This window comes from Aedes albopictus, chromosome 2, assembly GCF_035046485.1.
Source record: "Aedes albopictus strain Foshan chromosome 2, AalbF5, whole genome shotgun sequence".
Taxonomy (NCBI): Eukaryota; Metazoa; Arthropoda; class Insecta; order Diptera; family Culicidae; genus Aedes; species Aedes albopictus.
In genome coordinates, this window is record NC_085137.1 from 514,694,232 (window position 1) to 514,721,445 (window position 27,214).

The window sequence follows — 27,214 nt, forward strand, 5'->3', positions numbered from 1 at the left end:
ATTTTGGCCGTTTCATGAAGCATATTGTACTATATAGAGGGTGAATGGCCTACTCAGCTGGGTAAGGATGGCACATGTTAAACGGGCTTTTGTACTAAAATAAGTTGTGCATCTGCAATGTGTACTAACTGACATTGAACTTTTAATTACCCATTAGCATATATTTACAGTCTTTGCACAGTGCCACTGCATTTACTAAAATGATATTCCAGTCAGTGACCATGTCAAACTACAGATTACAAAGCGATCGCCCGTTATGATTGATTCATCAAGCGACTTGACAGTTTCCGACATGTTCCTCCCACTGTTTCCCTTATTGGTTTGAGCAATCTGTATAAAATTGCCATAGTTACATGTAATGCACATTTCAGTTAGAAACCAAAAGTAGAATCAAGTTCTGAATGTATAGTTCAATAGTTAGTTTTGTCGTTTTGTGCTTTTTGGCGAGCTTCTGCTTCGCCGCAAAACCATGTCAGGAAGGACCGCCAGTCAATAAGGTAATATAATTAAAACAATAAGATAAAATGGTCTACTAGGCGAATTTAGTGGCTTCAAGTCAGCTTTCCATAGAAAAAATAAAAAATAGAAAGATAAGGGTTTTGAAAAATTTTAATTATATGACATCTAACATAGATCCGTGATGAATATTACTCTCAGTGTATTTTTTTCTAAAAGTCCCCATGTATCAGCCAATCCATAGAAAAACGATATACAGTCGAGTCTCTTACTAAACGAATTCCTATTAAACGGACTCCTATTAAACGAACTCCTACTAGACAGGGGTGAGCGTTATAGGAGACTAAGAGCTTATGGGATTTCGGCATTTTGGGGGTGTGACCTATTATCTCGGGTGTGTTAAGAGTTAACGCAATACTTTCTTCGGCAAAGTTTTAGGGCTTGATAAGATCTACCATTTAGAACTTTGGTTCATATGATTAGTTGGCAATTTGGCCGCTAGAGGGACCATCAACAATTTGATGCTAAATTGCACTACGGGCCATATCAGGTTGTCAAGCAAACGTTACGATATGCCGCAGCTGAAGACCCTGATAATTTGGAAGGATAGTGTCTTCGGGAAAGTTGTTGGGTACGCCAATAACTTACTGACGATGAGTTGCGAAGTTCGAAATTCCTCCACTGGGCGGCGCTAGTGAGCAAGTAAAATTTCAAAACCTCATATCTCAGAATCCCGATAACTTAGGAAGATGGTGTCTTCGGCAAAGTTGATCAGTATGACATGAAATTACATAAAAATAAACACTTGTTTCGCAATTCTGCCACTAGGCGGCGCTAGTGAACATGCAAATTTTAGAAATCTCATAGCTCAGAATCCTGATAACTTAGAAAGTTGGTGTCTTCGGCAAAGTTGATCAGTATAACATAAACTTACATAAAAATAAACACTTGTTTTGCAATTCTGCCACTAGGCGGCGTTTACCGGGTTTTTCCGTCTTTTTTCGATATTTTTGGCGGTTTTTCGGCTTGGCAAAACTAGTGTCGCTCCCCCCGATAACTTAGAAAGTTGGTGTCTTCGGAAAAGTTGATCAGAATGACATGAACTTACATAAAAATAAACACTTGTTTCAAAATTCTGCCACTAGGAGGCGCTAGTAAACTTGCAAATTTTAGAAATCTCAAAGCTCAGAATCCTGATAATTTAGGAAGTTGGTGTTTTCGGCAAAGTTGGTCAGTATGACATAAACTTACATAAAAATAAACACTTGTATCGCAATTCTGCCACTAGGCGGCGTTAACCTTTTTTTTTCGTCTTTTTTCGATTTTTTGGCGGTTTTTCGGCTCAGCAAAACTAGTGTCGCTCCCCCCGATAACTTAGAAAGATGGTGTCTTTGGCAAAGTTGATCAGAATGACAAACTTACATAAAAATAAACAATTGTTTCGCAATTCTGCCACTAGGCGGCACTAGTGAACATACAAATGTTAGAAATCTCATAGCTCAGAATCCTGATAACTTAGAAAGTTGGTGTCTTTGGAAAAGTTGATCAGAGTGACATAAACTTACATAAAAATAAACACATGTTTCGCAATTCTGCCACTAGGCGGCGCTAGTGAACATACAAAGCCGAAAAACCCCAAAAAAGAGGAAAAACCCGGTAAACGCCGCCTAGTGGCAGGATTGCGAAACAAATGTTTATTTTTATGTAAGTTTATGTCATACTGATCAACTTTGCCGAAAACACCAACTTCCTAAGTTATCAGAATTCTGAGCTATGAGATTTCTAAAATTGCAAGTTCACTAGCGCCTCCTAGTGGCAGAATTTTGAAACAAGTGTTTATTATTATGTAAGTTTATGTCGTACTGATTAACTTTGCTGAAGACACCATCTTCCTAAGTTATCGGGATTCTGAGATATGAGGTTTTGAAATTTTACTTGCTCACTAGCGCCGCCCAGTGGAGGTATTTCGAACTTCGCAACTCATCGTCAGTATGTTATTGGCGTACCCAACAACTTTCCCGAAGACACTATCCTTCCAAATTATCAGGGTCTTGAGCTGTCGCATATCGTAACGTTTGCTAGTAGAATAACTAGCCACAGAAGTCCAATGTCGCGACTATTCATGTGACTAACATCTAGTTTGCCACGCCCTTACAGCGTCAGCAGCGGTACTACAAGTGTCAAGTTAAGTTTGTTTACCAAAACAAAAGGCCCTCTACAAGATGGCCTCTTAAAAATAGTAAGTTATTGCAATTAAAGTTATTAAAATAATTAAATGAGAGAAGTGACTACATCGCCATTGGAGTTCTAGTGTATTTCTATTCGTTTGCTTGACAACCTGATATGGCCCGTAGTGCAATTTAGCATCAAATTGTTGATGGTCCCTCTAGCGGCCAAATTGCCAACTAATCATATGAACCAAAGTTCTAAATGGTAGATCTTATCATGCCCTAAAACTTTGCCGAAGAAAGTATTGCGTTAACTCTTAACACACCCGAGATAATAGGACACACCCCCAAAATGCCGAAATCCCATAAGCTCTTAGTCTCCTATTAAGCGGATTCCTATTGCGCCCCCCGACCAGTGATCTTATAAGAGTCTCGACTGTACATAGTAAAGTGCAACTCCGATTATCCTGAAACTTGGTGGGTCTGTGGTTCATCGAAAATAATTAGACCCGTATATCTTTATTTCGTCATTAGGGTGACCAATTTTCAGATAAGGTGGTTTTAATTATCAAGGTTTTTAAAAACTATAATTTTCAAAAAATCATAAGGCAAGTACAAATTTCATTTTGACTTTATGTCTCCCCCCCCCCTCCCTCTTCAAACAATTTTAGGCAGAATTTTGTATTTTGAGGGGGCAGATAAAAAAATATTTATCAAAATATCGAGTTTTGCTAGAAATTGTTTAACAAATCCGATGAGTTTTTCATATTTTTTAGATTAAATGCTTTATTATTTTTGTCCCCCCTCTCGACCAGCCAAAGAATGGTGGGGCAAAAAGCTCAATAAATATTTGTAACGGCCTAACTTTTGAACCAGTTAACCGATTTTAATCTTCTTTTTTTTTTGTTTGAAAGCTATGGAATTCTAATTTACGGGAAATAAACGTTGAATACGTTGTGTTTTTGTGCAAAAAAATATGCAAATATATTAGTTTTTTCACGTTTTCATGGTCTTTGGTCCAAAGAATTTGACAAAACATATCAAAAAAATCAGAAATGTATGTTTTTGCCTTTCTCGTACACCAAGGTGTACCGAAAGGCTATATGTTCACTCCAAAAACGAAAATTTGATAGAGCCCCCGGAGGGGTCAAGTGTTATATACCAATCGACTCAGCTCGACGAGTTGAGATGATGTCTGTGTGTATGTATGTGTGTGTGTGTATATATGTATGTGTGTGTATGTGTACAAAAAGGTCACCTCATTTTTAGATAGTAAATATGAACCGATTTCAACGACCGATAGTTCATTCGACGGGGTACATTGTCCCATTGTTTCCTATTGAAAATGGTTCAGATCGGTCCAGCCGTTCCGGAGTTATGGCTATTTAGGTGTTCCGGACCGGTACCCCAGGAAGGGGCCAGATATGAAAATGCAACAAACCCATGCATGCGACCCATCAAACCACGGCATTTTCGATTATCTGATGAACAGGAAGTAGGAAAATAGTCTCTGACTATATCTGAACCGGTATTGTTCCGGAACCGGTTCCGGGTGTCCCGCCGGAAGTGGCCGAATAAGAAAGTGAACATAACCCGTGACATAACCCATGCATGCGACACGTCAAATAGCGGCTTTTTCGATAACCAGTTGAATGGTAAGCAGGAAAATAAATTCAGACCATGTTTGAACCGGTAGTGTTCCGGAACCGGTTCCGAATGTCCTGCTGGAAGTGGCCAATTAGAAAAGTGAACCAATCCCAGGCATGCGACACATCAAAGAGCAGCTTTTTCGATAACCAGATGAACGGTAAGCAGGAAAATAGTTGCAAACCTCGTTTGAACCAGTAGTGTTCCGGAATCGATTCCAGATGTCCTGCCGGAAGTGGCCAATTAAAAAAGTGTACCAAACCCAGGCATGCGACACATCAAAGAGCGGCTTTTTCGATAACCAGATGAACGGTAAGCAGGAAAATAGTTTCAGACCATGTTTGATCCGGTTGTGTTCCGGAACCGGTTCCGGATGTCTTGCCGGAAGCGACCAATTAAAAAAGTGTTAGAGGCATGCGACACATCAAAGAGCGACTTTTTCGATAATCAGATGAACGGTAAGCAGGAAAATAGTTTCAGACTATATTTGAACCGGTTGTGTTCCGGAACCGGTTCCAGCTGTCCCGCTGGAAGTGGTCAATTAAAAAAGCGAACCAAACTCATGCATGCGACACATCAAAGAGCGGTTTTTTCGATAACCAGATGAACGGTAAGCAGGAAAATAGTCTCAGACCATATCTGGAATAATTGTATTTCGGAACCGGTTCCGGATGTCCTGCCGGAAGAGGCCAAGCAAAAAAGTGAACCAAACCCAGACATGCAACACATCAAAGAGCAGCTTTTTCATTGACCAGATGAACGGTAAGCAAGAAAATAGTTTCAGATATCTGAACTAATTGTATTCTGGAACCGGTTCCGGATGTCCTGCTGGAAGTGGTCAATTAAAAAGGTGAACCAAACCCAGGCATGTGACACATCGAAGAGCAGCTTTCTCGATAACCAGATGAACGGTAAGCAGGAAAATAATTTCATAGCATATCTAAACCGGTTGTGTTCCGGAACCGATTCCAAGTGTCCCGTCGGAAGTGACCAATTAAAAAACTAAACCAAACCCATCCATGCGAAACATCAAATCATCAAAAATGTTCGTTAAGCAGATAAACGGGCAGCAAGAAAATATAGTCTCTGACCACACTTAATATTACCGGCAGTGTTGCAGAATCAAGATTGGATCCATTGCTGAAATTACGCAGGTGAACAAAATCGCTTTATGTGTAAAATAACAAAATCTTGATAAAAATTTCAGCGATCTTGTCAAATTACATAATTTTAGATTCCTGAAGCGTCATTATACAGTAGAATGGATCAACGTTGTATGGAAAAATTTAAATTTTATAGCACCAATCCCCTTTTGCGTCTAAAATTACTGCGAACAATTTTGATGCAACTGGTTGAGTCCTCGCACTCTGTAACACGGTTGAAATTTGAATGGGCTTTAATATGGGAAATTTCGCTTGCTTGCACTTTTTTTGCAAATTTTACATGAATCTTATAACTAATGATAATAAAATAAAGGCTAAAGTGCGCAGAAAAAAAAATGCCGAAATGTCTTGATAATGATCGGAATCCAGTGCTAGTGAAGGTGGTCAAGCAGTCAACTGAGAGATTTGATATTTTTCAGCTCGGCCTATACGTTTAACATAGCGTCGAAATATGAGCCATCAATAAGTTTCCAAATTCAATTATGGCTTTGATAAAATTCTTGCTTTTCTGAATAAGGCTGACACAAATTTCGATTTTCTCTTAAGTCCAGAGGGGTCCCCTCTTGGAAATTTTAGCGGAATTCAACATTTTGAAGAAGTTTACAAATAAATAAACCAATATTTTTTCAATTTTAAAGTGAAATTGGGTTCTTCCAGAAGTTTTTTTTTATCAAAACCGAAGAGCGGTTTGCTTAGTTTTTTAAGAATTTTTTCATCAAATACATTTATTATTTATCCACTCCACCCCACATTGACGAGTCAACGAGCACAGTGACAAAAGAAGAAAACGAGATTTATGCCGTTCTACACAGATAAAAATAATGAGGTTTACACGTCATGTAAAATTCATTTTAGCCATGTAAACTTAGTGTTATGATGGTTTACATGATATATCATGTAAATTTGTGTTATATGTCATGTACACTCTCAGAGTCATGCTGAATTACATGACATATAATGGAAGTTTACATGATATTTCATGAACTTTACATGATATGTCATGTAAACTTCTGCGATATCCCACGCTCCAATTATGTGCATCATATGTCACAGAACTTTACACTCTTTTTTCGATCTGTGTAGAGTATTCTCAGGATTCAGGAACACTTTGGCTTATGGCCGGAAGAAATGTTGAGTACATATTCGACGAGAAAGGCACTATCACCACTAGGTGGATTAATCTAGGTTTTTAGATTTTGAGACAGGAATTTTTGAAAATAAAAGGCCATTTTTTTTCATACAAATTTTTTTTTTTAATTTGATCATATTTTAAATCCTTATACATGTATAGATTAGCGTTGGGCAATTTTAAATAGATGTTTTTGTTCTGGTTTATCGATTTTTTGAATCGATGTTGAAGCCCCACGAAATCTACCGAATCGATTTTTTACATTCAATTTTTCTTTCGTTTCAAAAATATTAAAATTCTTTTTTTTTTTCAGAATGCACTGCAAAATTTTACCATTTGCAAAATATGCATAAAATCGAGGGTTTATATAATCTGGGGTACACGAGGTATACCTGTATATCTCACGTTTCTTGGGCAATCACTACCAGGAGTCTAAGTGAATCTTTCTCAAGATTCTGGAAGAAACCTTCTTATGGGCTAGAGAGTCCTTCACAGGATTCTAGGTCATTCCATCTCTGGATTCCGAACTTTTTTTTAATCCCTCTCAGGATTCTAGATGTGGAATGTGGAAGATTTGCGATTCAACCAATATATTAAGCCCCCTCTTAGGATCCATCTCAGGGTTCTGGGGCAATCTTTTTCAGGATTCTAATGCGATGTCTTTCAATACTGCAGGAGAATTTCTCTCAGGATTCTAGGAAGAATCCACCAGGGAGTTCTGGGGATATCCGTCTAAGCATTCTGGGAGAATCCCGAGTAAAAACATCTCTCAAGATTCTGAGGCAATCCATCACAGGGTTCAAGGAGAATCCATCTCGGGAATCTGGAAGAATTCCTCTAAAGATTCTGAGAGAATCCATCTCAGAAACCTGAAGTAATCTCTTCCAGTATTCTTGGGAAATCTTTATTTCAATTCATGGAGAATTCCTGTTGGAAGAGTCTTTCTCTCTTTCTGGGATAAGGTCTCTAAGGATGTTGGTGTGATAATTTTCAGCATTTTGAAGAAAACTTTCACAGAAATTTAGAGGAATCCTCAGAATTTTGGAACAGTCCCTTTAAAAATTCTGTAGCGTTTTTTTCTCAGCAGTATTATATTTATATGGGAATTAACTATCAGAATTCTAGAGAATCTCTGGAATCTAAGACAAATTAATTTCAGGATTTTGGGACATTCCCTACCGAAGGATAAAGTCCTTTTTAGGATTCTAAGAAACTTCTGGATGATCTGGGTTGATTCCTCTAAGGATTCTGGAAGACTCTCACTTAGGATCCCACTAAGAATTCTGAGGAAATCTTCCTCAGCATTCTCAGGAACTCCTCTCAGACTTCTTGGAGAATCATACTCCGCATTCTCAGGATTGTAGCGAAATTCCTCTCAGAATTCTGGGGGAATCCCACACAGGATTCTGCGTAAGTTCCTTTTCAGATTCTGGGGGAATATCACTAAGCATTCTGCGGGTACTCTTCTCAAGATTCTCTGGAAAATCGGCTTTCTGGGGTAATCCCCATCAGGATTCTGCGGCAATTTCTCTCAAGATTCTGGCGAATTTGTCATGATCCTTGAGAAATCTTTGGAATTTGGGCTATGTGTTTCAAAATTTTAGAGAACTTTTTTTTCAGAATTCATAATTCTAGAAGAATTTCTCACGAGATTCTGGGCAGAATTCTCTAGGGAAATTTGGATTTTGGAGAAACCCTGGCATAGATTTTGTGATCCCTCTTAAGGTTCGGAAGAAATCCTTCTCAGCATTCTACGAGAATCCCAGTTAAGTTCTGTTTTCTGTATTCTGTGGCAGTTGCTCCCAGAAATCCTTTCAGGATTCTGGGAGAATCCCTCTTTTTAATCAGGGAAAATCCCAGACAAGATTATGGGAAGATTCTGTTGAGATTCTGGTGTAATAATTCAAAGTATTCTAGAGGAATCACTCTCAGAGTTCTGGGACAATCCCTTTCAGGAGTTTGAGGGAGTCTTTTTAATGATTCTGGGGCACGTCTTTCAGAAATCTTGGGTAATTTTTCTGTTTTTTGGTGGTAATACCTCTCAGAATTCCAGAGAATCCTTCTCAGAATGTAGGAGAAGTCAATTCTAGAAGTTTTCGTAATCCCTTCCAGGGCGAATCCATATGAGATTTTCGGAAAAATCCCTCTAGGTTTCTTTTCTAGATATATTTTTCTTAAGAATCTGGAAGAACTCCTCTTATGATCCCTCCCAGGAATTTTGGGAAATACATTACAGGATTCAGGCAGAATAATTCTCAGCATTCTAAAGGACCCAGGACTTTACGAGAATTCTGGGAGAATACTTAAAAGGATTCTGGAGGAAGTCTCCTCAGGATTCTGGGGGAATCCTATCACCCAGAATTCTGCAAGAGTATATCTTAGGTTTCTTTGGCAATCCCGCCCAGTATTTTGAGGGAACCTTTCTCAGGCTCCTGGAGTAATCCTTCTTAGGGTTCTAAGCTACCTTTTTTCAGAATTCTGTGTCATTTCTTTAAACTTTCTTGGGGAATGCATCTTAGAATTAAAAAAAATGTTTTTGCGAGAATCTCTTTCAGTATATTCTAGATGAATTTATCTCTTAATATTCCTCTCAGGATTCTGGTAGAATTCATCTTAGAATTCTGGGATAATCCCTCTCAGGATTCTGTTACATTTTGAGAGAATCCCAAGGGATAGCTTCTATTAGGATTCTGAGACAATCCATCACAGGATTCTAAAAGAGAATTCCTACCAAGATACCCCTTTGGATATCTTTTCTATTCTAGATAATGTCGCTCAGGATTCTGGTATAATCATTTTCAGCATTCCGAACAAATCTCTCTCATAATTCTAGAGGAACTCCTTTCAGAAATCTAGAGGAGTCTCCATGAAGATTCTAGGAGATTTTTTCTCAGCATTCTGAGAGAATTTATCTCAGTACTACATGGAAATACTACTAAGAATTCTCGGAAATCTCAGGATATTAAAAATCTTTTTTTCATCAGGATGCACTGTCTGTCAAAGCATAGTTTTATGAAGATTTACAATATCAGGCAATTTTAGAGTAGCTAGTATTAAAATATATGCCTCTTGATATTCTCCAGTTATCCTAGTCCTAGTGATTAAAGCTAAGGATCGCCAATCCGGTAACGGCGGGTTCGATTTCCGTTCCAGTCGGGAAAATTTTCTCGACTCCCTGGGTATAGTGTATTATTGTGCTTGCCTCACAATAAACAAATTCATACAATGGCAAGCAAAGAAAGCCCTTGAATTAATAACTGTAGAAGTGCCCAAAGAACACTAAGCCACAGACAAACAGACGTAACACTTACGAAATTTCCATCGACCACGCTTTTAACGATCATTTTAAATTTTCATAGTCGTGGCTCTCACAACCAGAGGCGCGCGCATCGTTTTTCTATGCGTTTGACGTTTCACCTAGCGCCTTCTGTTGACGATATGGCACAACACAGTGATTCGTGCAACTTTTCCACCAGGTGATGGTAGTGTGAACTGGGCGATGGATTTTCATGAAAATCGTTCAAGGTGTTACGTCTGTTTGTCTGTGACTAAGCTGAAGCTAGGCATGCCAAGTCCCAGTGGGGACGTAGAGCCATAAAGAATAAAAAGAAAAAGTAGAAGAGACTCTGTATATCCAAAAAATCCATATCTCAAAAACTAAAAAAACATACATCTCTGTTTTTTTATATGTTACGCCAAATTTCCTAAATTTTCTGATAAAAATGTAAATCCAGGGTACCTCTTTGGTCCCGAGACCATGAAAACGTGAAAAAACTAATATATTTGCATATTATTTGCACAAAAAAAACAATTTGGTCCATTCAACGTATTTTTCCTGGAAACTACGATTCCATAGCATTGACGCAAGAAAAATAAGTTAAAAATCGGTTAGCTGGTTCAAAAGTTATGAAAAAAAAATAAAAACCTTAATTTTTAGGGCCACCCCATCTGAAAATTGGTCACCCTAATGATGAAAAAAAGAGTCTAATTCAAATTACAAAAAATATCGAGTCAAAAATGGCATGTTTTATCATGGTTTGGGCTGGAAGTGCTTTTGAGTTACTATAAAGACTTCAAAGTTAATTTTCCGCTCATGTTTTCATCTTTTTACAGAGCCCCTTGGAGTGTTGTCCAACGCCTTCTTTGATCGAGCAAAAGCTGATGATGACATGCTTCAAAAAATGGGGAGAACAAACCATACGGCAATCAATGATGGAAGGAATTCCTCGTGGATGTGTATGCTAAACATAAATGGTTGATTGAAAACAACAGTCTAATCCGGTTATTTCTTACAGTGTGTGGCAGATTGCGCCATGGCTGGCACCAAGCTAATTTCGGACGGAAAATTCAATCGTGAAAAAGCTCGCCAAGTCTTCATGGCAGCAGTTAAGGACCAACCACAGTGGCAACCGATAGTCAGCGAAACCCTCGACGAGTGCCTGAAACAAGCCGACGAAAACATGGCCGAAATTGAAGCCGGTGCCAAGCTGAAACCAAGCTACAAAGGGGAAAAGATTTGCCACCCAATATCTGGAAGCATCCTTCGCTGTTTGAACATGAAATTGTTCTCCAAATGCCCGAATGATTTGTTCCGTTCCGGACCGGAGTGCGATCAACTGAGAATCTACCATGAAAAATGTCCATTGAATTAGTCACATTTCACATTCACAAATAGTCGCTGCTGTATCACCGAGCACATGTCAAGCACCAAAATGAGTCAAACGGCAATAAACGATTCTAAACAATCACATGTTGAAACTGAAACCGTCGCGTGATCCGATCTTTTCAAGTTCAAACCCAACGAGACAATCTAAATCAATTTCATTACGCCATTATGCTATGTGAAATGATCATCGCAATCATATCAGTCGCACAATAGGCATCCCATCGCTTAGCAAAGAGTTCTGGATTGAATTCGTATTCACAGCCTACTAGGAAAATTGAAAACAACCAGCACGCGACACCGAATGATTAGACAACTTTTTCAAAGCCTACTTCACCATGCAATCACATTTTACGAATGTGGATCAAAGCAAAGCACACAAAATCTGTTGAATACCGGTGGAAGCTTTGGATCATTCATAATGAGATATCATCAAGAACAATAACGCCCACCCATTCATTTTCATTAACCGTTGCTAAGTGACGTAGAGCTATGCACATGCAATACGATGATTAGCGGAGCCAATGCAAATAAATATAGATTCGCTGCGGGTGGGAGGGTTCAGTTGACTTTTTCCTTAAATCGCGCGCGGAAGCTGTGTTCCCTGAATTTCGTTTTCGCTTCATCGGTATGAAGTTTGCCGTATTGGTTGCGGTTGCAGTTGCAGCATTGCTGCAGCTGACTGTTCAAGGAGCAGAAAATCCCTGTGCAAATGGTCCTCCCGTGCAAAAGGTAATGGTGAAGAAAAAGCAATAAATTCATTAGGGTTCTCATAAAGTCAAAAGATGTACCATCAATTTTCGTATGAATGGATTAAATATTCACTTATGAAAATACCTATTTTGTAGTAGATTACTGACACTGAGGAAGATTATAAGTTGTAATCGAGATACGCGTATTTACCTCTATAAAACATTACTACTCGTATCACTCTGAGGATTTAGTAAAAAAATATTCACAAAAAAAACTCCTCAACGAACTTCTCTAGAGCAAAATCTCTACAGAGATGTCTCAGGGAACACCTTTGAGATATATCATTCATGTAGAAGCTCAATCGAAAAATTCTCCAAAATTTCTATCAAAACACCCTCCAGAGGTTTAACCAAAATATTCTAATGTAGGGATTTCCCCAGTGAATTATCCTGGGATTAATGCATGAATTGATAAATACTCTCAAGAAGTCCAGAAACAACCAGGAAGTCTAGTTGAGATGCCTTAAAAATAATGTCTAGTAATTCCATATCATCCTCCAAATTCCGCAAACTGAGAATTATTCTGATGACAAGAAATTTCTGAAACGATTTTTTTTTTTCAATTATTCGAGATATTCCCTAAGTAGTTATTCCTGGGAATTCACCTGGAATTTCTTTGTGATGTTCATCAGGATTTTTCTCTCGAAACAATCACAGAGAAATAAGTCGCCTTCAGGATTTCATTTAATCTTTTAAGGGGTTTTCACCAAAAAGAATTTCACCCAAGCATTTCAAATAGAGCATATTATGTGAATCTATCAGAAATCCTACGTGAATAATTGAACATTTTTTAAAATATGTTGAACAGTTTTTTTTTCCTTCAAATATTTTTGAGAAAAATGCCAAACCTAGAAGCAAACATTACTAATAGTGAATTTAGATGGCCTGAAAATGGCACAGTAACTGATACCAAAATAAAGTTCTTTGATTTCAAGCATTTGTCCTACCCAAGCATTTGAATGTGGTCGCACCTTTGGTAGTAGTACAGTACTATGTAGTAGAAGTTATACTGTACTGATTCCAGTACAACTGACCGAGTCTGCGATAATCACAAGAGCTCATTTCGTAGGATTCGGGCGGCTCAGGCTTTGGCGAAAGCGAGCCGTAAATAAACATTTTTATTAAAATCAGTTCTGTGCAAATTCACGATTATTAATGCCTAATATTCAGTGTTGTGAAGTCAATGCCAAATAATAAATTTTGACCATCAATTCAGAGACGAACCATGCCGGAGCAACCCAAGCTAACCCACGTACAAAGCAGTATCAACAAGCAATCCGTTCTCATTTTACGCACGAAGAAACACGAAGCTCTGACTGCATGAATTTTTGTTCTACGCTTTACAGTCAGGTTTTTTTTTTACGCGGGGGATACATACCGCGTAAAAAAAACCGCGTAAAAATAAACCGCGTTAATTCAAAAATTCGCGTAAAAATAAACCGCGTTAATTAAAAAAACTGCGTAAATGAAAACCATGTTTTATAGCTTTAAACTCAATAATTTCCTTCTTGATTTTATATTGAAAAATGAACTCAACGAATTATTTTAAGACAGCATTTTAAGATTTTTGCCTGTCACTCAAAATTTCTACAAGTTACACAAACTGCCAAGCTATTGTTTAAAGCAGTGGTCACCAAACTGCGGCCCGCGGGCCGCATGCGGCCCTTGACCAGGTTTTGTGCGGCCCGCGAACTGATTTTGAAATGTAGTAGAAAGTGACCCGCTCATATAATCAATCTTGGATTGTATAATGAAAACCAGAAATTTCACCATTTTTCCAAACTTTCATGAGAATTTCATTGTATTAACTACTGTAATTTCCCCAACATGATGAGTTTTTCAAAAGAAGCAAGATTTTTGAAACTTTTACAAACTGTAAAAGACTACTTTTTTGAATTTTATTCCAAAAATATTCGAAAACTGTTATATAGAATGGTGTTTTTCGCTCCAAAGGCTAAATCTCACTCTCTCTGCCATGGATTTTGGACTTGTGGCAGAACTTGTCAATAGTAATTTGTTTAGTTTCACGAAAATAAATTTCATTTTCGCGAAAAACTTCAGGGATTGAGCAAGATTATCTACATTCCCCTAGCTACACTTTTGGTGGGAATTCCTCTTAAAATATTCATTCAAATCGGCTACAAATACTTGCTCACATTGCTCTGAAAATCATGTCTGCAGGTTTTTCTTCATTGGCTTCCTAAGAAATTACGCAATAAAAACTCAAATCATCAAGGATTTCCACAACAGTATCTCCAGGCAGTTTTCGGAATTTCTCCCGAAAACCCTGAAATCCTTACAAATCATAGAGAAATTTCTCAAAAACTATTGTACGTGGATTTGCTAACTGAACACGACGAATCAGAACCGTCGTTTTTGGAATCGCCGTTCGAATCGCCGTTGGAATCGTCGTTCGATTGCTGAGCGAGACAGCAACCAAATTGACACATCGCTTTGACATATTTAACGTAGGAGCAACACGTGCGTGAGATTCTCTTTTTCGGTTGGTGTGGTTTGTTTTGATTCAATCTGACATTTCTTTTATGCTACTCATGCTGCCGATGCTGCCAGCTGATGGTGGCAAGGATGAAGGAGCATAGTCGGAGGGGTGCTCCAATGCGTTTTCGGAAGAATTCGTCGAGATAAAAAGCTTTCGTTATAAAAAATATGGAAAAATCTAGTTGCAAAGTTCAGCATTAAACTTCTCAATGCGTGTTTCATATATTATTTTACAGAGAATCAGTCTAGAGGTCGTTTAACGTAATAAGAGCATTAACATAAAAGTCCATAATTTTACAAGAACGCATTGAATCGCCCCTTGTAATAAAACGGCGATTCCCAACCAGCTCAAGCAAATTCCCTTGGAATTCATCTTCGAAGTAAAATCACAATACAAGAAATCCCAAAAAACTCACAGTTCCAGTTTTTTTTCAGGAATTCCCTAAGCTGCAGTATGAAACTCCAGTTGCTCAACAATATTGATACCAAGAACTACAAAACCTTAATGTTCCGGTCTTGAAAATCCGGTTTATAATTCCCTGTGATTTTAAGGATTTTTCCAAGTGAAATAAAATCTCCTGATAACTCCAGGATGGTTCTTCTCTTGTTCAATATTTTCAAAAATCAAACAAATGGATTTTGTGTTGAATCTTGAAAATTGTTGAAAATAAACTCTAGAATGACTTGCGGGGTCTCCAGTTAGCCTTGTGGTTAAGGCTATGGATCGCCAATCCGGAGACGGTGGGTTCGATTCCCATTCCTCTCGGGAAAATTTTCTCGACTCCTTGGGCATAGTGTATCATTGTGCTTGCCTCACAATATACAAATTCATACAATGGCAGGCAAATAAAGCCCTTTAATTAAACTGTGGAAGTGCTCATAGAAAACTAAGTTGGAGAGAAGCAGACTAAGTTCCAGTGGGAACGTAAAGCCATAGAGAAGAAGAGAAGAAGAATAACTTGCGGCCCGCAGTCTTTTTTCAAAATTCAATTTTGGCCCGCAAAGACAGTTAGGCTGAGGATCACTGAGGTTTAAAGCTTTTACCATCATTGATGGCGTCAAACCCGACATCAACCTATCATTCACCTATTTTTTATTTTGGCCACAAAACTCAACATGGACCCAATACTCCAACAGTGGCCCAACATTTGATGAAAATTGACCCGACTTTGATCCGACATTCGATATTTTTTCAGTCTGGCGGATTTTTGCAGGGTTTTCTCGTGTTTCTCATTTGATAGGTGCTCTGATTGAATGAAATCGTTTTGAACATGTAAAGAAGAAAAAATAACTAACAAGATTTGTTGGTTACTGTTCAAATGAATGAGATGAAGTTTTGCAACACTGGTTTAAACCGGTTCGCAGCGGTCGGAATTTTCGCTCATTCTCACGAAAACAGAATTCTCCCTCACGCCAATTTTCAGCGAAAATCTGGCTTGAGAAATCTCCCGCACAAAGAGCAGAGCGAAAACATTTTTTCACTCACTCCCAAAGGTGCGAGAATTTCGTTTGCCCTTTGTCGGCCGATTATGTTGTCTTTCCTTGACTCATATGACGCCGACGATGATTGGTTTTATGCATTATATTTTCTACACCCTCTGTGTGGTTGGCGTGGTGGTGTGGATAGAGTACGCGTGTCACGTATGTTTTAAGTAATGTTCCAGGTTCGAATCCCGTCGCGGGTACAATTTTTGTTAATCTGCTTTGAAAAGATTTTCGTTAAAATTGGGTGATAGAAAATTTAACAGAACGAAAAGAAATTATCTGCGGATTGAAGCGATTTTCAGTTCAGTGCCGGAGGGGAAAAGTGTTCCCCAAGCAAAATAGTGAAAATAAGCTATCCCGCCGCCGTGAGAATAGCCATATTTCGTATCGCTGAAACGAAAATTACGAACCCTGCCGGTTCGTTGTTAAGATTCCATCTCACAGTTGTCGCATAAGTGTCGAAGTACAGGCAGTAAATCATGTTCACTTAACCTTCCGTAACTCGCGCGGTTGCCCACCACCGTCAGCACCACGCTAATGCTGAACACGAAAAGCGAGATTATTTCAACGTGTTGTACAAAATACAACAGCGCGATTGCTCGAGGGTTGATAGTTAAAGGTCACAAAGCATTCTTAGAAAATTTTGGGATATTCCAGGTAATCCTATGTATTCTGGAACTCAGTTTTCAAAGTCTATGGCTATGACAGTAGTTTCTCAAGCTAAAAATAGTAACTATATATGATTAGACAGGGTTTAAATTAATAATTATTCCAAAATAGTTTCAAAATATTTCAAATCAGCCAATTGAACAGCCAGAAATGGACATAATAGACATAATTATCTATCTATCTGATACAATAATAGATATAATAATAATCTCTGGACATAATAGATTACAAATCGTAGATTTGTACAATGAAAAAAGTTCATGTAATCTCAAGAACGGCTTGGATGTCCTTAGAAATCTCAATAGATCTGATGCTGTCTATTAAACTTTGAGATGTTCAGTAAGTCATAAAAGATTACAAGCGTAGCTTTGTAATGTGAATGAAGTTACCGGTACACCCGTAGACTTTAGGATCTAAACTCCAGAACAGTTTGGATGACCTAGGTTATCCTGATTGATCCAAAACTGTCTATTGAAATTTCAAAAGACTTACTGGGCATAATGAATTACAAATCGTTGCTTTGTATAATGCTCAGGGACGTGCAATTTCGAAAGGAAAACATGACGCACGAAAGCTGTAGCAAATCGTGTTTGAAAATTGAAGTAAAACACTTTGGATTTTCGTGGGTCATTGAAAATTTTCAATGTGCTAAAAACACTATTTAAAACAATTTTTCCAATAGTGGTGCACGCCAATGATCATTATGTCTTATGAAAAAGGAACACAAGTTCGACCGCTTAAATCCAATTAACCGGCGCCCGTAACCAGATTAGGGCCCATATAGCCGAGGCGGTAAACGCACGGGTATTCAGCATGACCATGCTGAGGGTGACGGGTTCGATTCCCGGTCGGTCCAGCATCTTTTCGTAAAGGAAATTTCCTTGACTTACTTGGGCATAGAGTATCTTCGTGCCTGCCACACGATATACACATGCAAAATGGTCATTGGCAGAGGAAGCTCTCAGTTAATAACTGTGGAAGTGCTCATAGAACACTAAGCTGAGAAGCAGGCTTTGTCCCAATGAGGACGTTACGCCAAGAAGAGGAGGAACCATTGAGAGACTAACGCGCAAGAGTGAGGCACTACTGCTCTGCTGAGTGAAGCACAAGCAACACCACCCAGAAGAGAGACTACCGAGTGCTACGATGAATGAGAACGTTTTCCGAATCGAAAAGAAAGACTCGAATAGTGTGTCAAACAGATAAAGTGACTCATTCAAATGTTGCATGAAAGTGTATCATTGAAACGAAATTAAACGCCCCTGATAATGCTAGAAGTTTCCGTTACAGACGTAGACTTTAGGATCTAAACTCAAGAACAGTTTGGATGTCCTTGGATATTCAGAAAATTAATCTGCATCATAGTCTACCCTTTTAATGCTGTTAAGCACCAAAACTACAGAAATAGGGTATTTGTGCCTATCTTAGTCTCATTAAGGATGTGCAACATGAAAAATCACTCACAGCGCAATGCATACGCTTCAAACTTAATGACACAAACCTTTAACACACGTGCTCACTTCCACTGTTGATCCTACGATGCACTAGAGTGGGATTTATCTTCAATATTTGATTTAATTGTGATCACAAATCGCGAACCACTCGCACCTATCTTCAGCACACCGTAATATTTTCATCTCATCGCGGTCCACCGGGTGGCCCCTTTTTCATCTCAACAGTATTTACAGCAAATCCACAACCACTCTCACATTTTCTCATCGTAGAGCATTCTGCACTCACCCACTAACGCACTCCCTTTCCCTAGCAGGTGACAGTTTCATTGTGATTGTTTTTCTCTCTCGCAAAAGAGAAGTCACAACAATGTGCGGCGCGACGAATCGTCTATGCTCGCTCCCCACGTTTTGCACTCGCATACATTCACAGCTGATTGGCAAATCAGTGCTGCCGAACTGGATGATAGTTCGTAAAGCTTGAGCGGTAGCAGCATGTTTAGGTGAAAACCAAACCAAATATTTTGAAAGAAATGGCGTTGGAAAATGAAATTATTGATCGATTTGCGTAGAAGTTCGATTACCAAGATGTTAAACCAAGAAACGACCATATTCTGATTGAAAAAACATCGTATTTGTAGTGACCAAATCTCATTCAATTAACTACTTGTTTCTTGGTGTCTGGCACCGCTGTGATGCTTGCTTTGGTGCTTCGGCAGAGATGTGCGCCGCTGTTAAAACATCACTTTTGGTCGTCGGCGGCGGCGGCGTTAAAAATGAGATTTCAATATTTCGCTCGTTTACATCTCATATAGCGAAACATTTTAACAAACTATACTTTGCATATGAGAATGTAAATACACTAAAACCTCAATTTATGCATGTTATTTTTATGCACTTTTTAATTTATGCACCTTTTTTTATGACCTGCATAAATTAAGGAAAAGCTACTCAGAACCAATATTGTGCATAAGAATATTTAATAATGACGGTAACTATTGCAACGGCGGCTAAAGGGTGTTTATAAGGATGAGCAAATGGAAGTCACAGGGAAGTTTCAGGGGGTTCCCAGGGGTTTCCGCGAGGTACCAGGAGATCTCCGGGGGGTCTGAGGGGGTTTTCGAAAGCATTGCAGAGAGTTTCAGAGGATTTTCGACGGGGTTTGGAGGCGTTACAGGTACGTTTTCGGGGGTTTCCGAGGATCTCACGTGCGTTAAACGGGTGCAAGTGGGTCTTAGATGGATTCGGAGGCGTTAGGCAGGCGTTTTTGGGGGTTCAGATGCGTTACATTGGGTCCGAGGGGATTTTAGAGGGATTTTGGAGGCATTTCAGGGAGTTTCAGAGCATTTTTGGCGGGATTCAGAGGCCTTACGGAGGCGTTTTCGGGGGTTTCGGAGCGTCTTATTAAGAGGAATTTTGGGGTTTGGGATTCAGAGGCGTTACGGAAGCGTTACGGAGGAGATTTCGGGGGTTTTGGAGCGTCGCAGGTGCGTTACATGGGGTCCGAGGCGGTTTAAGGGGAATTTTGGAGCCATTTCAGGAAGTTTCAGAGCATTTTCAGCGGAATTCAGATGCGTTACGGAAGCGTTACGAATGAGTTTTCAACGGTTTCGGAACGTCGCAGGTGCGTTACATGGGGTCCGAGGGGGTTTTAGGGGGATTTTCGAGGCATTTCAGGAAGTTTCAGAGCATTTTCGGCGGGATTCAGAGGCGTTACGGAAGCGTTATGGAGGAGTTTTTTTTATTCACAAATTTCCCTCATTTTATGCCTTTGGGGCTGTCCATAAACCACGACTTTTCAACCCCCCCCCCCCCCCCCCCGCGTGGTCATTAGTCCATACAAATTTTTTTATTTGTCCATACAAAATGGTCATTGGCCGAACCCCACCCCCCCCCTATGACCACGTGGTTTATGGACAGCCCCTTTTTTAATTTATGCACCCCCAGCCATGTGCATAAATTGAGGTTTTAGTGTAGTAACTTGTAATTGCGCACTAGTATATAATGCGGCAGACAATTAAGCGTTCCATAATAAATAAAAAAAATCCATAAGGCGCAGTCCACAAATTACGTAACGCTCTTGGGGGAGGGGGTAGTATGGCCAAGCGCTACGGCCCATACAAAAATGTTTGGATTTCCATACAAAAAAGCGTTACGGAGGGGGAGGGGGGTCGCAAAAATATCAATTTTAGCGTTACGTAATAAATGGATGCTGCCTAAATAATTCTTAAGTTATGGCATGAATTGAATTATTAGGACCTGAATTCTTCAGATTTCAAGCTTTCAGGAACTTTTTTAAGATTGTTTTTACGATGATTAAAAAAAACTTTTAATAAATCGGAGGAAATTGGGTTGATTTTGAAATTCCTCACATTTTGTATGTATGTAATGAAAAATTGACGAAAAATTTTAAACCTCATTTACTCGAAAGTGGGTTTTTGTCACTTACACCCCTTTGCTTCTAACCCCCTCAATTATAAACGAACGTCGTTATGACGTCACGCGGGGAAAAGCATGCATGCTGTCATTGCATGCTTTATACACCTTGTGTGAAGAATATGACATTTGCTAGGATTTTTATATGATGATATATAAGTGACTAAAAAGTAACTAAAATCTCAACAGGATCATTGAACGAAATATTTTGTTTATTCGGCAATGAATGACATGCATTCATTTTGGGAGCGTTTAAACTTAAATCGATTATTTTCTGAAGATTATTGGGGAAATTCTAAGTTCGGTGGCGTGATGAGTTTTAAGCTGGCGGCGTGCTAGAAAATCAAAACATCCGGCGGCATGAAGTAATAAATCTCGACGGCGCACATCTCTAGTCTTTGAGACAAAATGAGATGAATATAGGTACTAGGCCGAAGAAGGGGGCTTTTACCCTATGTAGAAAAACTCAATAATAATGCTTGGAAAAATTCCGGCTTTAAATTAAAAATCCGCGTAAAAAAAACCTCGTAAATGAAAACCGCGTAAAAAATCGAGGCTTTTTTTGGTGCACATGACTGATATAGACCGTCAGCAGCTGTTCCGCAACAGATTATCGCAAACGCATGGATCTGTCATTAACCGCTGAAGTTCTCCTTCATTTTGAAGTTGAAGTTTATCACGTCTAATGCGGAGGCGCCGACGAACTAAATTTTGAGTATACATATACCTGGGGTCTCCAGTTAGCCTAGTGTTAAGGGTATGGATCGCCAATCCGGAGACGGCGGGTTCGATTCCCGTTCCGGGAAAATTTTCTTGACTCACTGAGCATTTATTATTGTACTTGCCTCACCACAATAAATATACAAATTCATGCAATGGCAGGAAAAGAAAGCCCTACAATTAAAAACTGTGGAAGTGCTCAAAGAACATTAAGTTGAAGCGAGGCAGGCCAAGTCCCAGTGGGGACGTCGAGCCATAAAGAAGAAGAAGAATAAGAAGAATATATACCAATTCTATCGGCAATGATTTTCTCCCCAGGTTCCTCCAGAATGATTTGGAGAAATTCGTCCTCATATTTCCGTGTGGTTTTATTTATCAGAAATCACGATACATAAGGCAACCTGATAATCTTCCAGAAATCACTTCAACAAATCATCGTCAAAAATATTCGAAAACTCAACTTAAAGTTTCTAGTATTTTATGCATTAATGCTGTTGTACATTATTCATGCATTCCAGAATGTATTATTGGATTCTGAATGATTGGATTCCAGTAAAAAGACTTGCTTTAAAATACTGAATTTGATATTTCTATGTTCAGCGCAAATATTTCAGAAGGCACAAAGGTGATTTGCACACAGAAATCATCCAAAACCCATTTTAAGCATCAGCATTAGCATCGAACAAGCCACATACTTAAATTCGCTTCAATTTTCCGTTCGGTACCGAAGTACAAAGATTTATGACTAATCCCTAACTTGTAGACAAAATTGCCGCTATCCTCCAACGGTCGAGAGTATTCCTGGCTACGTCCTTGCAATAACTGGGGATGGGAGAAGAAGGTTAAGTTGAAACCTACTTTTGAAAAATACAAAAACCTCTGTACCCCTCTTTAACCTCCATATTTTCTCCATAGATATCAAATATGGCCACAGGATACGATTGGGCAACGTTTTGGCACGAATATTTCAAACTTGCCAAATCAGTCGAATTCAACTACTCCTGGCTTTTTTGGCTCTCTCTATCTGTTCGCAACGGTCACAATGGTGTTCCAGCACACCATCGCAAAAAAAAAAAACATACATGAAAAAATGATCTGGATAGGCAAAATTTTCACCTTTCAAAAAATTGTCAACAAGCTGTAACTTTTCGAAAAATGCAACTTGAAATTTCTCAAATTTTTAATGCGAGTTGATCAACTATTTGTTTATCAATGATTCAAATTTGAGAAAGACCGGGATCCGCATGTAGTTAGAAAGATTTGGCATAAACATTGAACTGTTATATCTGCCGCTTCAATGAACCGAATGAAATGATATTTTGAGCGTTTATGACTTAACGACCGGACAGTAGTATGGCCTTGGATATTGTGATCCGACCCCAATGAGGGCACATAGCTCTACTACCGCTCCGGGTTCAAAAGCGCCTGTCAATGAGGAGCAAATTTTGCTTCGTATGAAAAAAAAAACGCTACAGTTTGCAAGCACTGGTGAAGGTAAAGTGAAAATGTTTTTTTTCCTGCGTCTCAGGGAGCGCTTATTGCAATGTCGTTTTGTTACAAAGATCAGTGGTTCTCAATCTTAAGGTCACAGGCCACAAGATTTTCATCAGAAGTCGAATGTGCTGGGAAGAAGTGTAAACATTTTTCGGATTGATTCTATCAAGGGGCAGTATTTTCAATATAAATGTGATGCAAAAATCGATGGTTTCCAATATATAGTCGCGGGCTATGCGAATTTCTTAAGAACCGTAAGTGTGAGGACAAAATGAAAATGTTTGTAGTATTCCACGCCTCAGGATACACTTAATAAAACATAACCCAGTAGTTCCCAAAATGGTGTCCCACGCAAATTTCTCGAGAACCTGGAGTGTGTTGAAATGAAACTTGTTTACTAACTGGTGCACCTCAGAGCGCACTTGAAGAACGCAGACAGCAAAAAAATAGTCGCTGGAAATACCCTACTGTTGTCTTTTCAGTTTGCGCATTGCTAATACGAACACCGCTATATGAATAGTAATGTATGTGTACATTGATAAAGACATCGTTTAACCACATATTCATTCATTCTGAAAAATGACGTCGAAGAAAAATATGCGTGCGTGAACAAATTGTGCACAAATGAGTGAAAAATCCGAATATGACGCACAACGATATTGCTAACATGTTGAACAGAGCAAAATCAGGACTAAAATTGCATACACCGTCGCATGGAGGAAATGTTTGTGAACATTTTAAGTGAAAAATATGGTCGATGTTGTCAATTGACAGACAATTGAATCTGGTCTCAGAAGCGACAATTTGTATCTTGGCTGGCACTATTAACGGTTAAATTTATGTTTAAGAATATCAGAAAAAAACATCTGTTGCATATAGTTTGGACGGTGCTGTTCTGACATGAGGGGATTTTTTTTATTACCGAACAGGTTTGGGCCGAAGGGTATCCGATTTCAATGAAAATTTTACCAGAGCTAGAGGTCGTGGATATATGATCATATATGGAGTTCAAAAAAATCATAGAGGACTATTTTCTTGGAAAACGCTAGACGAAATTTACGATTTTCCAAAATTTTCTAAAACATCCCAAACTTTAAAAAATCATATCTCAAAAACTATGCATTATAGAACAAACTTTTTTTTAATGAAATCGACGTCAAATTACCTCAGCAATCCAATAAAAATACACCGAGAAAAAAATTTCTCAGAAAGTTTTTCACCATAGAAAAAAACGTCTAAAAATGCGATTAAAAGTATCGTCTGTATCATAGATTATTTTCAACCATTTTTTTCTAAGCCCAAAAACTAATGTTCTTCCTTTTGTTCTTTGACACCAAAATGGAATCTCTTACCGTTTTGGAGATATAGCCAAAAAACTAACGGCCAGTCGCTATATTTTCATAGGAAGCCATCTACAACAGCGGTCGTTCACTTGTTGCAACACATTTGCATTGCAACGAGTAAATGGCATTCGCTCATTGAAACGGCCCAAACTGTTCGGTAATAAAAAAAAAACCATGACTAACTGTTTCAGAATGGTTCCACTGCTAAAACAGTGTCCCGAAGGCCAAATTCACAAGGTTTTGATTCGGTGTATTCTAGTCCAATCTAGTCTAGTATACATATACACAGCCATTCATTGAAAGAATCCTGGAAAATGATAGAATCGACAACTTCTATCTTTTTTCTTGTCATTATTAATGATTGCAGTACATCATAGATGCATTACAAGCATTAAAGTGGCCAGGCCTACTGTGCAGCGTTATTGATTTAACAATGAAGCTATTGAGTGGGGACATCTCGTACCAACCTCTCAGCTTAATTTAAAACATTACATAAATTTGAAAAAAAAAAAAACGGTGGGGGTGACGATGCTAAGAAGGTTAATGTCTCCCCTTGGTCCTGGGATGGAACACAGGTATTTAGTTCGTGTCGTGGCCCCAGCGCCTAGACTTCTCAGTATCGAACGATCACGAACGCAACGCTATGTATAGGCTGGCTTAACACTGTTTTTCTGTTTGTCTTCAATTCATCCGACTGGAGAAGCAGGAATCAGTCTCTAAACAATCTTCCTTTTTTTCGCCTGTGATCGTTCCACTTTCACGCACGCAAAAATTATTTGGTTATAGTGTTGTTCCGGCCAAAGCACCAGCGGAAAAAAAATACACTGATTTAGGGACAACAAAGTTACCCGAAGTAAGGGAGCCTTCAGATCGGACTCAAATGCACAGAAAACTTTCAAATACACCAGAAACAAATTTTCCGGAAGGCGTAGCGCTATCATCTTTCTCGCGATTAGTCCGTCGGAATTGAATGGAACGCGAAATCGATAGAAAACGTGACAGCTAACGGTAAAAGCAGGCACCTGCGCGCAAAGCCTGCTGCGATCCCCCAAGGTTTTGATTCGGCGTATTCGGCACAAAACTGGGAATCACTAAATTAATAAACAGGTCTGGAGGTCATACGCTTTTAAAGCTAATTACAGTGACCCCACAATTTATGAATCGGCAAAAATGACCACAGTTTATGGATCACTCATTTGATCAACATGGTGATTCATAAATAGTGTACAAAATTAAGGTGATTCATCGGTGTGGGGTCACTGTACTACGCAAACGCTTTTCAAAGCAAAATTATTTGGATGGCGGTGCACCGATTGACGTGGAGACGAAAAACGCGTGAAAGTAATCATCCGCGCGCACAGCTTACTGCGATCTCCAAACAAGACAGAAATTTTCTGGACACATGTGTTCAGAAGACAGGTTAATTTCATAATCGAGTCAGAGCCTGCTCTTCTGTTCTATGAACTCTTCCTCAGTTATTGACCTACCTTCACTCATTGATTATTATGCATTTGTATATCGCTTTCGTGACGAACCAGCACAATTGTGCTGTTGCTACAAAGCTACAAATCGAAAGATAAAGAGTTGTTCTTTCAATTGAGAAAACGATTATTGATGTTTTCTTGGGAAATCTAAGAGTTCTGGAGAGCCAAAGTTGAGCAATTTGTATGGAGATTTCTCTTTGTTGCGCTCCGTCCCGAAAGGAATATTGTGTGGCAGATTATCATACCCAAGAAAATCAAGATTTATAAAAAAAAAAAAAAAAATACTAAATAGGAACCAAAAGCAGTATGCACTAAGTTCAGATTCTGTTAAATTTAATTGGAAATTTCGGAACATTTATCTCGCAGCTGTAATGCTTTGTACAAATGCAGATCTGAATTTCGTAATATGTTTGGTCTATCAACCACGGAACATTAGTAGATTTTAAAAACACTCTTTTGCCTAACTGAAAAAAAACGCGTCAAAATGCCTAAGCGGATTATCTACGTAAGAGTGACCACCTCTGTAAGATGCGAACAATAAACAGTGGTATGCCATACAAGCTCAAGTTAACAGAGGCAGTTCAACTCCACAAAAAAAAACAAAGTTTCAGTACTAAAAACAAGCCAGATTTCCAAATCTTTACATAAAATTAATTCTTCTTTTCGTCTAATTTCTGTTTCTACTAGAATCCTATGGAATGCTGCAACACGCCCATGCTCATGGATAAGGATGTCATGATGGATTGCTACCAAAAGTACGGCGATCAAACCAAGAAGCAGATGAAGCTGGAAGGCGTCCCTCGTGGTTGTGTGAGTTATTATCAGATTCAGGAAAATTGAATAGAATAGTTACTAATTGAGGCTATCTCAAAACAGTGCATTGCAGAATGTGGCCTGAATGCCACCGGTCTCTACTCGAACGGTATGATCAAACGGGACGACATGACCAAGATGTTCATGGATTCGGTCAAGGATATGCCCGAGTGGCAGATGCTCGTCCGCGATACGTTGGACGAGTGCTTCAAAATGGCCGAGTCCAAGATGGACGAAATCGAAGCCGGTGCCATGTTGGAGCCGAGCTTCGAAGGGGAGAAGATTTGTCATCCCATTTCGGGGACCATTCTGCGCTGCATGGGAATGAACTTGTTTGTTAAGTGCCCGGCTGGAGTGTACAACGAGAGCGACGACTGCAATCAGTTGAAGGAGTACTCCAAGATGTGTCCAATTATGTAAATTAGAAGAAAAAAGTTCCTGAAGCAAGATGATGTAGATAGATGTAGTACAAATAGTTTGCTGTCGTTGTACAGTAGTGCAATAAAAGTATTGAAGCTGCTGCAAAATTTTGTTTTTTTTTTGTTTATAGACAAAGCAATGTACGTACCATTTTCAAAGAAGCATTTAACGATCAGCTGAAGTATATTTTTTTCAGCATCAATTAGGTATTACTTGAAAATGAATTCATCACGTTGACCACACAATGACATAGATCACGCGACCCAACCTTCAATACAAATGCTGATACGTATTAATGACCTAGGGCTCGGCGAAATTACATGTAATTTGCCTGCGCAGTCAACAGTCTGTCGACGGTAATAAAAATAACCATAATCATCAGCATGTTGTTCTGGAATACTTCCTCTGTCTACTACTGAAAC

At 39.0% G+C, this 27,214-nt stretch overlaps 2 protein-coding genes across 2 annotated transcripts; both read left to right on the forward strand.

Moving 5' to 3' along the window:
* The first annotated feature begins 338 nt into the window (after positions 1–338).
* Positions 339–11,327, forward strand: LOC109409797 (uncharacterized). The gene is made up of 3 exons (XM_019683300.3): positions 339–497; positions 10,677–10,799; positions 10,859–11,327. Exons 1-3 carry the CDS (start codon positions 402–404, stop codon positions 11,213–11,215), a joined length of 576 nt encoding a protein of 191 aa, XP_019538845.2. The 5' UTR covers positions 339–401; the 3' UTR covers positions 11,216–11,327.
* A 449-nt stretch (positions 11,328–11,776) lies between these two features.
* LOC109412825 (general odorant-binding protein 67) lies at positions 11,777–26,899 on the forward strand. The gene is made up of 3 exons (XM_019686437.3): positions 11,777–11,958; positions 26,247–26,369; positions 26,436–26,899. Exons 1-3 carry the CDS (start codon positions 11,857–11,859, stop codon positions 26,790–26,792), a joined length of 582 nt encoding a protein of 193 aa, XP_019541982.2. The 5' UTR covers positions 11,777–11,856; the 3' UTR covers positions 26,793–26,899.
* Positions 26,900–27,214: the final 315 nt, after the last annotated feature.